The 12594-nt window shown below is 43.4% G+C and overlaps 1 protein-coding gene across 12 annotated transcripts in view; it reads left to right on the top strand.

Annotated features, from left to right (window-relative positions):
• The window catches only part of ipo11 (importin 11), a 548937-nt gene that overhangs the window by 180849 nt on the left and 355494 nt on the right, over positions 1–12594 (top strand). For all 12 annotated transcript variants that reach the window (XM_078218342.1, XM_078218361.1, XM_078218371.1 and 9 more), the window contains 2 exons: positions 5106–5298; positions 11230–11382. In XM_078218342.1, coding sequence (XP_078074468.1) covers positions 5106–5298; positions 11230–11382 — 346 coding nt within the window. The remainder of the gene's footprint in view (positions 1–5105; positions 5299–11229; positions 11383–12594) is intronic.

The raw sequence follows: 12594 nt of genomic DNA, 5'->3' as shown, positions 1-12594 counted from the left end.
GTGTAGCTCATGCGTTTGCACTTTTAGAGAGTGATGAGTACATTGGTGTACATTGCAGGATGGTAATATAATTGAGGAACTCAATGAATGTGTACTGCTAATTGTTTAAATTGTGATATTGTGCTGTTTAACAATCACTTGTAAGGTAAATGATCCATAGCCCACAGAGAAACAATTAATTACATGTAGCTTGAAGGGCACTATTCACAAGCATGGAGCAAGGAGAAGAGACAGGTCTTCATGAACTACAGTAGCTGTTACGTTGGATTGAACCTGTGCTATTGACATCATTCAGCATCACACTCGAACCATCTAGCCAAATGAGCGAAGTAAACTTCATTGTGTAGTATCTTCATGGCAAATATACTAAAGAGTGCAATGTACGATGGTCACTGTCCCAGAAGATTCATGCTACTCCCTTCCCACGACCATCTTGGTATGAAAATTGGACTGAAGGCATTTGAACACAGGGTTTTGAGAGAGGCTTCAGAGAATGTTTTGGTCTTGTTATTTCAAAAAAGATGCATACAAACATTCGAATTAGGAACAGGGTGAGTACATTCGGCCCCTCAAAATCTGCTCCACCGTTCAACAAGATCATGCTGATCTGACTGTGGCCTTAATTCTCATTCCACCTATCCCTTGTAACCCTCAACTCCCTTGTTAGTCAAGAATCTATCTGGCTCAATTTAAAAATATTCAATGATGCTGTCTCCACCACTCTTCCGAGGAGAGTGTTGCAAAGAGTCATGGTTGTCAGAGAAAAACATTCTTCCGATCTCCATCTTAAATGGGAGTCCCCTTATTTTTGAACTTTGTCCCCTTATTTTTGAACTTTGTCCCCTTATTTTTGAACTTTGTCCCCTTATTTTTGAACTTTGTCCCCTTATTTTTGAACTTTGTCCCCTTATTTTTGAACTTTGTCCCCTTATTTTTGAACTTTGTCCCCTTATTTTTGAACTTTGTCCCCTTATTTTTGAACTTTGTCCCCTTATTTTTGAACTTTGTCCCCTTATTTTTGAACTTTGTCCCCTTATTTTTGAACTTTGTCCCCTTATTTTTGAACTTTGTCCCCTTATTTTTGAACTTTGTCCCCTTATTTTTGAACTTTGTCCCCTTATTTTTGAACTTTGTCCCCTTATTTTTGAACTTTGTCCCCTTATTTTTGAACTTTGTCCCCTTATTTTTGAACTTTGTCCCCTTATTTTTGAACTTTGTCCCCTTATTTTTGAACTTTGTCCCCTAGTTCTCTCTTCCACAAGGAGAACCTTTTTTTCTAGCATCCATCCTGTTAGGTCCCTCCAGAACCTTGTGTGTTTCAGTCAAATCAACTCTCATTTTTCTAAACTCCAGCCTTTCCTCATAAGATAACACCCCTGTCCTCCATCCTGGTTATCCTCTGAAGTGCTACTCATACATTTATATCCAATGTCCAAAGATGTGCGGGTTAGGTTGATTGGCCATGCTAAAATTGCCCCTTAGTGTACTGGGATACGTAGATTAGAGGGATTAGCGGGTAAAATATGTAGGGATATGGGGGTAGGGCCTGGGTGGGATTGTGGTCGGTGCAGACGCGATGGGCCGAATGGCCTCTTTCTGTACTGTAGGGTTTCTATGTTCTATGTTTCATATCCTTTCTTAAAAAAGATCAAAACTGTACACAGTACTCCAGATGCAGCCTTGCTGACGCTCTGTACTACTGTAGTAAAATATCACGACATATATATTCCATTCCCCTTGCAATAAGCACCAGCGTTCTATTTGCATTCCTAATCACTTGTATCCGCATACTTACCTTTTGTGATTCATGTACCAGAATACCCAGATCCCTTAAATTTTGCAAACACTCTCATTTAAATAGCATACTGTTTTTCTATTTTTCCTGTCAAAGTGGACAAAATTTTCCTGCATTTATGCTCCATCTGCTAAATTTTTGTCCACTCATTTGACCTTTCTGTGTCCCTTTTCAGATTCCTTCTGTCCTCTTGACAACTCACTTTCCTACCTATCAGCAAATTTAGCAACCATACATTTGGTTCCTTTTGTCGAGTCATTTTTATAAATTGTAAGTAGTTGAGGTCCAAGCACTATTCCCTGTTGCACCCCATTTGTCACACCTTGCCAACTTGATAACCCTTATGCCTACTCTTTCTTTCCTGTTACTTTCCGATCCTCTATCGATGCTAGTGAGGTGATCTTATTGAAATAAGTAAGATCCTGTGGAGACTTGATAGGGTGGAAACAGGGAGGATATTTCCTCTTGCGGAGAGATTAGAACTGGGAGCACAGTTTAAGAATAAGGGAGTCTTCCTTTTAACGTGGGGACGGGCAGAATTTTTTTCTGAAAGGGTCATTAGTCTGTGGAATTCTTATCCCCAGAAAGCAGTAGAGGCTGAGTTATTGAATTTATTTAAGGCTGAGTTAGATAATTCTTTGATAGACAAGGGAGTAAGGAGTCAGGGGTTATGGGGTGAGCAGACAGGAAGTTGGAGTTGATACCACAGCCAGTTCAACCATGATCTCATCAAATGGTAGAGCAAGCCTTCTCTTATGTCCTACATAGATGTTCTTGTATTGAGGATGGGTAACAAGTGTGAGAATATGAGGGAGAAAAAATTTAGCAATGAGGTGGTAGAGAGGACACCTGGGTGACGGATTTTTAAAAAAATGCAGAGTAACCAAAGTTTTGATCATGGGAAGGGTGTTGCGTCAAGACAATAAGTCAGTAAAAATATCAGCTCATATTTTGGCAGAAACAAGGATTGTGGGAGCAAAGTCGAGCAAATATTGAAACCTTGGGAGCAGTGAAACCATGAAAAAGGTGAAGATTAGTGAGTAGCCATCTGTGTAGATAGGTAAGTTTAGGTGGAGCATGAGCTTTAATGGAGAGACATGCACTCCAGTTGCCTGGAAAGTTTACATTTTCTAAGGGGTGATTTGCACTGCCTAGAACCCTTCCCGAATGTCTCTTACATGGATCTCAGTGTTAGAGATTTGGGCTGGATATGCGCCACTTACCCAAATACTTATGCTAGAATTGTTATCCTGTTTAATCTCTGGTGTGATTCAGTGATTAATAGTGTTAACCTTCCCTGACTTGATCGCCCTCTGTCCCGCCATCTCACACATCCATCCTCCCTTTCACATTCTCACTTACAAACTCACTCGGAATCGCTGAATCACAGAATTGTTACAGTGCAGGAGGTGGTCCATCATGTCTGTGCCAGCTCGCTGAATGAGCATTTCACCGAATGTCATTTTCCTGCCTTATCCTGTGAACCTGCAGATTCTTTCTTTTCAAATAATCATCTAATTACCTCTTGATTGCCTCAATTGAACCTATCTCAACCATACTCTCAGGAAGTTCATTCTGAACCCCAAACACTTGCCATGTGAAAACGTTTTTCTCATATTGCTTTTGGTACTTTAAATCTGTGCCCTCTCATTCTTGATCTTTTCATGAGTGGGAACAGAGCCTTCCTATCCACCCACTCACTCACACCCACAGACTCACTCCCACACTGTTATGATCCCCGATGATACCATTGGACAAGTCAGATCCCAGGGTGAAACCCAGCTTGACAGATCCTAACTTTTATCTTTTTGTGGAAGTGGAAGACAGCTACTGAACAGAATCACAGGACTGCCAATGAACTTTTAATAAAAGAATATAATATTTATTAATCGAGAAAATATGAACTGATTTCAGTCTCCACTTTCAAAGTACATGGATTTGAACCTTCTCCCAAACACCATTTTCACTCCGATGTCTTCACCAAAGATCCACCTCCAGGGTTTGAACCTCTCCTTAAGGTTTTCCTCTGCTCAGGATCGCACCCAAGCTTTGCCTTTCACTTTGTCTGTCAGGCACCCAACCATGCCAACACTATACCATTGCTTTGCAGGTCATATTAAACTGTCACTAACCTTGGATGTCTGGCTCCTCATAAGCTGACATCCACAGGTCTGCACCTTGCAGCCCTGTCTTCAACTTGGCGTCTCTCTCTTTGCTCTTCATTATTGAACAGGACCTTTTTTTTTCCAGATTCCTGTTCTTTGTTTCTTTTACGAGAAGCCTTTCTTAAAACTTGATTCTGTGCCTCTGTTTAGAACTGGTTTTTCCCAGTTTCTTCTTTAGTTTCTAGGGCTTGCATTCTGTCCCTGCATATTGTCCTTGTTCCAGCAGTTTCTGTGAAAAACCCCTTGCTTTTGGGTTACCAGCTGTGATCTTGAAGTTGGGGCTATGTCCTCATTGCAACCTTCAATTTACTATACAGCTTTAAAGTTGCTAATTCTCTCTGCTACCTCAAACAAAGGTTGTTTAATAGCCCAAGGAAATTTCAGCTACTCCCAATCTTGTAAGATACATTCATGGAGGATTCTGGGCAAATCACCCCATTGAAAATTTAAACTTCCGAGGCAATTACACGGCATTTGTGCTTATCAGAACTTCTCCAGGGTTTTGACATGCACCACCAGTGTAAGTTCCTTCATTGCTGCTGGGTCAAAATCCTGAAACACCCTTTGTAACAACATTGTGGTGTTCCTACAGCACATGGACTGCATCAGTTCAAGAAGGCAGATCACCACCACTTTTTCAAGGTAAACAAATAAAGAAATATCTGCGAGCACCATGCCCAAGCCTTGTGCTTCATCCTGTTCCCTTTGACCACCTGAACAGGATGAATTATAAATATGCTCTGAAGAAGGAGCAGATATTGATCAACTGAATGACTTCTCTTTTCATGCTTTTGTTTTACTGCAAGACTCCATCAGCTTTTTGAGTGACATGTAAATGAGGTGTGCTGTAAAGGAAATAAGCTTCTTGATCATAAATCAAACATTACATTGACATAACACGGTTTGCTCATTTAAAGCATTTACAGTGCTGACTTTTTGCTGATTTCTAAATGTTTGAGGCTTTTGTTTATCCTGCTCTGGTCATAGCTCTGATGAAGAGTCATCCAGACTTGAAACATTAGCTCTGTTTTCTCTCCACAGATGCTATTAGACCCACTGAGATTTTCCAGCATTTTCTGAATTTATTATGGTGTTTTGTTTACCAGCAATTAAAAATTTGACTTCCCCGTTTTCGTTGATTGCAGCTTTTGGACTTTTTGGACTATCACCCATTTTCGTTCATCTCGTTGATTCAGAGGTCGTTGGAATTTGCTGTTAGCTATGTATTTACAGGTGCTGGTGAAGGTGTGGTGTTTGAGCGGTTCATTGTTCAATGCATGAACCTCATTAAAATGATTGTCAAAAATGAATCTTACAAACCAGCAAAGAACACTGAAGGTACAATTATTTCCATGCATGTTATTTTATTCCCTCCCATCATTCCTTACCTTCATTCTTGTCAATTTGATTGCATTTGATTGCATCTCTGGTTAATTATCTTGTTGAAAATAACTTACAGTTGAATGCACAAGTTTGGTTTATGTTCAGTTACTTTTTCTGGAATTCAACCAATGCTTTTTGTCAATAGAAACATAGAAAACCTACGGCACAAAACAGGCCCTTCGGCCCCACAAGTTGTGCCGAACATATCCCTACCTTTTAGGCCTACCTATAACCCTCCATCCTATTAAGTCCCATGTACTCATCCAGGAGTCTCTTAAAAGACCCTATTGAGATTGCCGCCTCCACCACCACTGACAGCAGCCGATTCCACTCGCCCACCAGCCTCTGTGTGAAAAACGTCCCCCTAACATCTCCCCTGTACCTACCCCCCAGCACCTTAAACTTGTGTCCTCTCGTAGCAGCCATTTCCACCCTGGGAAAAAGCCTCTGAGAGTTCACCCGATCTATGCCTCTCAACATCTTATATACCTCTATTAGGTCTCCTCTCATCCTACGTCTCTCCAAGGAGAAAAGACTGAGCTCCCTCAGCCTATCCTCATAAGGCATGCCACTCAATCCAGGCAACATCCTTGTAAATCTCCTCTGCACCCTTTCAATCATTTCCACATCCTTCCTGTAATGAGGCGACCAGAACTGAGCACAGTACTCCAAGTGGGGTCTGACGAGGGTCTTATATAGTTGCATCATTATCCCCGGACTCCTAAACTCAATCCCTCTATTGATAAAGGCCAGCACACCATACGCCTTCTTAACCACCACCTCCACCTGCGGGGCCGATTTTAGAGTCCTATGGACCTGGACCCCAAGGTCCTTCTGATCCTCTACAGTACTAAGAGTCTTTCCCTTTATATTGTACTCCTTCATCCCATTTGACCTGCCAAAATGGAACACTACGCATTTATCTGGGTTGAAATCCATCTGCCACTTCTCCGCCCAGTCTTGCATCCTATCTATATCCCTCTGTAACTTCTGACATCCCTCCAGACCATCCACAACCCCATCAACCTTCGTGTCGTCGGCAAACTTACCAACCCATCTCTCCACTTCCTCATCCAGGTCATTTATGAAAATGACAAACAGCAAGGGTCCCAGAACAGATCCCTGAGGCACACCACTGGTGACCGATCTCCATTTAGAAAAAGACCCATCTATACCTACTCTCTGCCTCCTTTGGGCAAGCCAGTTCTGGATCCACAGGGCAGCAGCCCCTTGGATCCCATGCCCTCTCACTTTTTCTAGAAGCCTTGCATGGGGGACCTTATAGAATGCCTTGCTAAAATCCATATAAACCACATCTACTGCTTTCCCTTCGTCAATGTGTTTAGTCACATTTTCGAAGAACTCCACCAGGCTCGTAAGGCACGATCTGCCTTTGACAAAGCCATGCTGAGTATTCTTGAGCATACTAAACCTCTCTAAATGCTCATAAATCTTGTCCCTCAGGATCTTCTCCATCAGCTCACTGAGGTTAGACTCACCGGTCGATAATTTCCTGGGCTATCCCTATTCCCCTTCTTGAAAATAGGAACCACATCCGCAATCCTCCGGCACCTCTCCCGTCTCCATCGACGACGCAAAGATCATCGCCAGCGTCTCTGCAATCTCTTCCCTCGCCTCCCACAGTAACCTCGGGTACATCCCATCCGGACCCGGCAACTTATCTATCTTGATGCCATTCAAAGATTCCAGCACAACCTCTTTGTTAAAGTCCACATACTCAATCTTTTCAGTCCACCGCAAGCCTGCAGTACATCCACCCAGGTCCTTCTCCTCTGTGAAAACCGAGGCAAAATACTCATTGAGCACCTCCGCCATTTCTACTGGTTCCGTACAGACTTTCCCTCCTTCACCTTTTATAGGCCCTGTTCCTTCACGTCTCATCCTTTTACTCTTCACATATTTATAGAACGCCTTAGGGTTTTCCTTAATCCTACTTGCCAAGGCCGTCTCATGACCCCTTCTGGCTCTCCTAATTTCCTTCTTTAGTTCCTTCCTACAAGCCGTATACTCATCTAGATGCCTATCTTTGCCAAGCTCTCTGAACCTTTTGTATGCTTTCCTTTTCTTCTCGACTAGGTCCCACACAGCTTTCGTACACCACGGTTCCTTTAACCTACCAACTCCTCCCTGTCTGCTCGGAACGTTGTCCCGTAGAACTCTAGACAGACCTTCCTTGAAAAACTGCCACCTCTCTTCAGTACATTTCCCCGAGAATACCTCCTTCCAATTTACTCCTCTAATTTGCTGTCTTATGTCTTCATATTTCCCCTTACTCCATATAAACGCTTTCCTAGCTTGCCTGGTCCTCTCTTTTTCCAATGCAAGCATAAAGGAGATAGAGTTATGATCGCTATCCCCAAGATGCTCTCCCACTGAGAGATCTGACATCTGTCCAGGTTCATTGGTCAGTATCAGATCAAGTACAGCCTCTCCTCTTGTAGGCTTGTCCACATGCTGTGTCAGGAAACCCTCCTGAACACACCTAACGAACTCCTCCCCATCCAATCCCCTTACCCCAGAGATATTCCAATCTATGTTTGGGAAATTAAAGTCTCCCAGCACAACAACTCTGCTATTATTGCATCTCTCCAGGATCTGTTTCCCTATCTGCTCCTCCACCTCCCTGTTACTATTGGGCGGCCTATAGAAAACTCCCAACAAAGTGATCGACGCCTTCCCTCTCCGAACTTCCACCCACAGAGACTCTGTAGACAATCCCTCCACAGCATAGACCTTCTCTACAGCTGTGACACTATCCCTGATCAGCAGTGCCACTCCACCCCCTCTCTTGCCTCCCTTCCTGTCCTTCCTAAAACATCTAAATCCCGGCACCTGGTATATCCAGTCCTGTCCCTGAGACATCCAAGTCTCTGTAATGGCCACCACATCACACTTCCAGGCATCGATCCATGCTCTGAGCTCATCCCCTTTATTCACTATACTCCTGGCATTAAAGTAAATACATCTCAATCCTTTGGTCTGAGCTCTCCCCTTCTCTATCCCCCGTCCATCCTCCCTCTTGCACTGTCTATAACCCTTCTCTGTTTGCGAGCTAACTTCCTCGCTCCCAGTCACCTCGTCTCGATCCCCTCCCCCCAACCTATCTAGTTTAAACTCTCCCCAGTAGCCTTAGCCTACCTTCCCGCCAGGATATTGGTCCCCCTGGGATTCAAATGCCACCCGTTTTTTGTGTACAGGTCACACCTGCCTCTAAAGAGGTCCCAATGGACCAGGAACCTGAATCCCTGCCCCCTGCACCAGTCCCTCAGCCACACATTCATTCTCCACCTCACTCCATTCCTGCCTTCATCTTCCCGTGGCACATGCAGCAATCCTGAGATTACTGCCTTTGCTTTCCTCCTCCTCAGCTGTCTCCCTAATTCCCTATACTCTCTTTTCATGACCCTTTCCCCCTTCCTTCCCACATGAGCGGTACCAATATGTACCGCTAGCTCTGGCTTCTCTCCCTCCCCCCTCAGGATGTCTGGGACTCGATGAGTGACATCCTGGATCCCGGCCCCAGTGAGGCAGACCACCATCCAAGACTCCCGCGTGCCTCCGCAAAAACGCCTGTCCGACCTCCTTACTGTCGAGTCCCCGATTAACATTGCCTTCCTCCTCTTTTCCTTAGCCCTCTGAGTTACAGGGCCGGACTCCACTCCGGAGACACGGCCACTGCTGCTTCCCCCAGGCGGGCTGTCTCTTCTCTCTCCTCTCTCTCTCTCTCTCTCTCTCTCTTCCCCCCCCCCCCCCCCCCCCCCCCCCAGCAGCAGTACTCAGGCAGGAGTACTTGTTGTGTAGGGGCACATCCACTGAGGTGCTCTCAATCACCCGAGCTTTACCCTTTTTGGCCGTCACCCACTTGGCCTCCACCCGTGGCCCTGGTGTGACCACCTGATGATATCTCTTGTCTATCACCTCCTCATTCTTCGTTAACAGCCTAAGATCCTCGAGCTGCATTTCCAACTCCGTAACACGGTCCCTCAGGAACCGCAGCTCGACACACCCCTCACAGATGTGGAAGTCCAGGAGGCCAGGTGCCTCCAGGACCTCCCACATCCTACACTGGGAACAACACACTGGCTTCACACTCATATTTGACCCTTTATACCAAGGTACACAGAGAAAAGTAAATAAGAATTAAAAACTCAGCCCTGCTCGCCCTGTCCCCTGAAGCCTTGCGAGCCAAAGCCCTTACAGCTCACACTCTGCTTCCCACTCACTACGCTGCCTGCTCCCGACGCTGCCCGCTGCACACTGCGGCCTGCTTTTTAAACCTCCCGCGCACTAAAAAAAAACTACACGCCTTCCCAGATTGCCCCGTGGGCGGCCTACTTCCGCTTTTCTAAAACGAGCCTAAACTTCTAAAAACCTGAACACTCGAAAACCCGCAAGAAAGTAAGTTAAAAAAAATCACTGTCTTATCCTCTTTAGCTGTACTCGCAAAACGCTGCTCTCTCCCTTGCTCCGGTGGAACAAAGAGCATGTTGAGGAATTTGCTTTACAACCTATTAGGAAATTGGTTCTGATTACAGTGTTGTCTGAAGCTACTGCAACATAAATCATAGCCTTAATTTTAGAGCAAGATATTTATTAAATAAAACTGGTCATATTTTTGAGGTCAGGTATTTTAGAGACAACTGGAATAATATCAGTATTCCATTTATTCTGAAGTAAATATTTTGTTGTCTTTCCTTGAAGTGTACCAAATTAATTGAAGTGAAATCAGTAACAAAATGCATGTTTTGCATTTATCTTATTACACTAAGATATTATATCAGTTCTAACAGATCATCCTTTCCAGAGAAAAGTGCTTGAGACATTTCAATCTTTCTTCATACCTATAATTCTTCAGTCCTCACCGTTATTTATATTGACGTTCATTTGCCACTGTCTCCTCAAACAAACAAAACAATTGTTTTCTTTTATTTTTGAAGGTTTGTTCACGAGGATCATATTTTTTCATTTTAGGACTTGTTCCTTCCTGCCTTTCCTTTGAAAGTTTTAATTTCTGTTGTTTTTGCCTTATTTTTCAAACTTCTTTTCCTGTTTCTGTTTTTCTTTTATGTCTGCCAATATATTTTATTTGAAGGTGCACTTTTTCTCCAATCACTCACAAACCTAAAATTTAAGTTTCCCACACTGTGCACTCCATACTACTTCAATCCCTGAAAAATATGCATTATTATATCCACCTTACTTCATTTGCCCACTCAATTACTCAATATTTCTCTTCAGTATTGTGTTTCAAGTACCAACTACTATTCAAATAAAATCTCTATTTTCTTACCAATATTAATTTACTTTCTCCTCCGCTTGTCTCAAAATTAAACTTTCCTATGTAATATACTTCATTCTGCCCCATGGCATATTCACTTCTCGAGAAAATCCTATTCATCAGATATACCTTGAAGATCCATTAGTAATGGGAAACCTGTGCATTTGAAGAAGATGCATCACTGCTTTCTCAAGGATCTCTGAGGATGTCTAGCGACACCCAAATTCTGAAGAATTATTTTTAAAAAGGCATTAATTGCTCCAAATGTTAAGCCAGCATGTAAGATTTCTATTTCGTCTCTTGCTTTCAGCTAAACTATGCTTTGTCCACCAAGATCCTGAAGCATGTTTTTTCTCCATTACAGTGGGCAGTTAATTCTTACGTTTATCAGTGATTGTTAAAATGTTGCCAATTGTATACCTTTGCGTGGCATCTCAGCTGTGTTGAAGTACCTTTTGGTTTAAGACCAAAAACTGGCTGTGAATGTGGGCATAATGTATTATATTGTTGAGAACATTGATCAGAAAGAAAATCCTTAGTAGCTATAAAATTTTGTAACTGATCTGCCATTTTTTATTCCATTTTAGAAAGCAAGCCTGAAACTTTGGAAGCGCATAAGATCAAAATACATTTCTTCAACTATTCAACTTTAACTGAAATTTGCAGAAGATTGGTATCTCATTATTTCCTTCTGACTCCAGAGGAACTGTCTATGTGGGAGGATGACCCTGAGGGCTTTGGTGAGATTTTAATTGAAAAGAAGATTTCTTTAATATGCATGCTTCAGTTACCTATAATTCAATCAAACCTCTTGCTTTTGGTAATTTCCAACTCTCATGAGCTGTTTTGTGGCACTACTAATATGCCATTTTGCATCACTGGTTGAAACCTAAATTATCCAGTGCCCTAACCTAAATGATGCACTAAATGAGCTGTGGGGAGCCCCCGATGCCAGTGGCAGCCCCCTCCGATGTCTCCACGTAAGGATTGCACAGGGAATTTAGACATCCATTGGGCAATTGCTCTGTAAGGGGAAACATCTGTAACTCTGATTTAAATTGCAAACTGCAATGGGCGGCACGGTAACACAATGGCTAGCACTGCTGCTTCACTGCTCCAGGGACCTGGGTTCGATTCCCAGCTTGGGTCACTGTCTGTGTGGAGTTTGCACATTCTCCTCGTGTCTGCGTGGGTTTCCTCCGGGTGCTCCGGTTTCCTCCCACAGTCCAAAGATGTGCGGGTTAGGTTGATTGGCCATGCTAAATTTGCCCCTTAGTGTCCTGAGATGCGTAGGTTAGAGGGATTAGTGGGTAAGATATGTAGGGATATGGGGGTAGGGTCTGGGTGGGATTGTGGTCGGTGCAGACTCGATGGGCCGAATGGCCTCTTTATGTACTGTAGGGTTTCTATGATTTCTATGATTGCAGGTGGTTCTAATTGTCTTACAGAATTTGATACCCAGGAAAGGTTCAAAGGTTTGAGACCACTTGTAACTCCTGGATAACTACTGCCACCCCCTCCAACAGCCATTCTCACCCTCCCACCTAATATCATCCCCAACCACTGACAGCACAACTTCCCCCACTGACCACTTCAGAATTTTGTAGGTTTTGATGATATAGCCTCTCATTCTTCTAAATTTTAGAGAGTATAAGCTCAAATTACTTAGCTTGTCATCATAGGATAACCTCCTCATCCAATGGACCAATCTAATGAACCTTTGCTGTACTGCTTCCAATGTAAGTATAACTTTTGAATGTGGAGATTAAAACTACACACAGTATTCCAGATGGGCGTCGCCGAACCCGGTATATTCGCAGCAAGACCTCATTGTTCTTGTACTCCGATCTCCCTGCAATAAAGACCAGCATGCCATTTCTTGCTGCGCCTGCAAGCTAACCCTGCATTTCTTGTACAAGCACACCCAAATCTTTTTGAACATCACCAGTTAA

Source organism: Mustelus asterias, chromosome 1 (assembly GCF_964213995.1).
Source record: "Mustelus asterias chromosome 1, sMusAst1.hap1.1, whole genome shotgun sequence".
In the NCBI taxonomy this organism is placed as follows: domain Eukaryota; kingdom Metazoa; phylum Chordata; class Chondrichthyes; order Carcharhiniformes; family Triakidae; genus Mustelus; species Mustelus asterias.
Note: the sequence above shows the minus strand (reverse complement) of the source record. Positions and strands in the feature narration are given on the sequence as shown.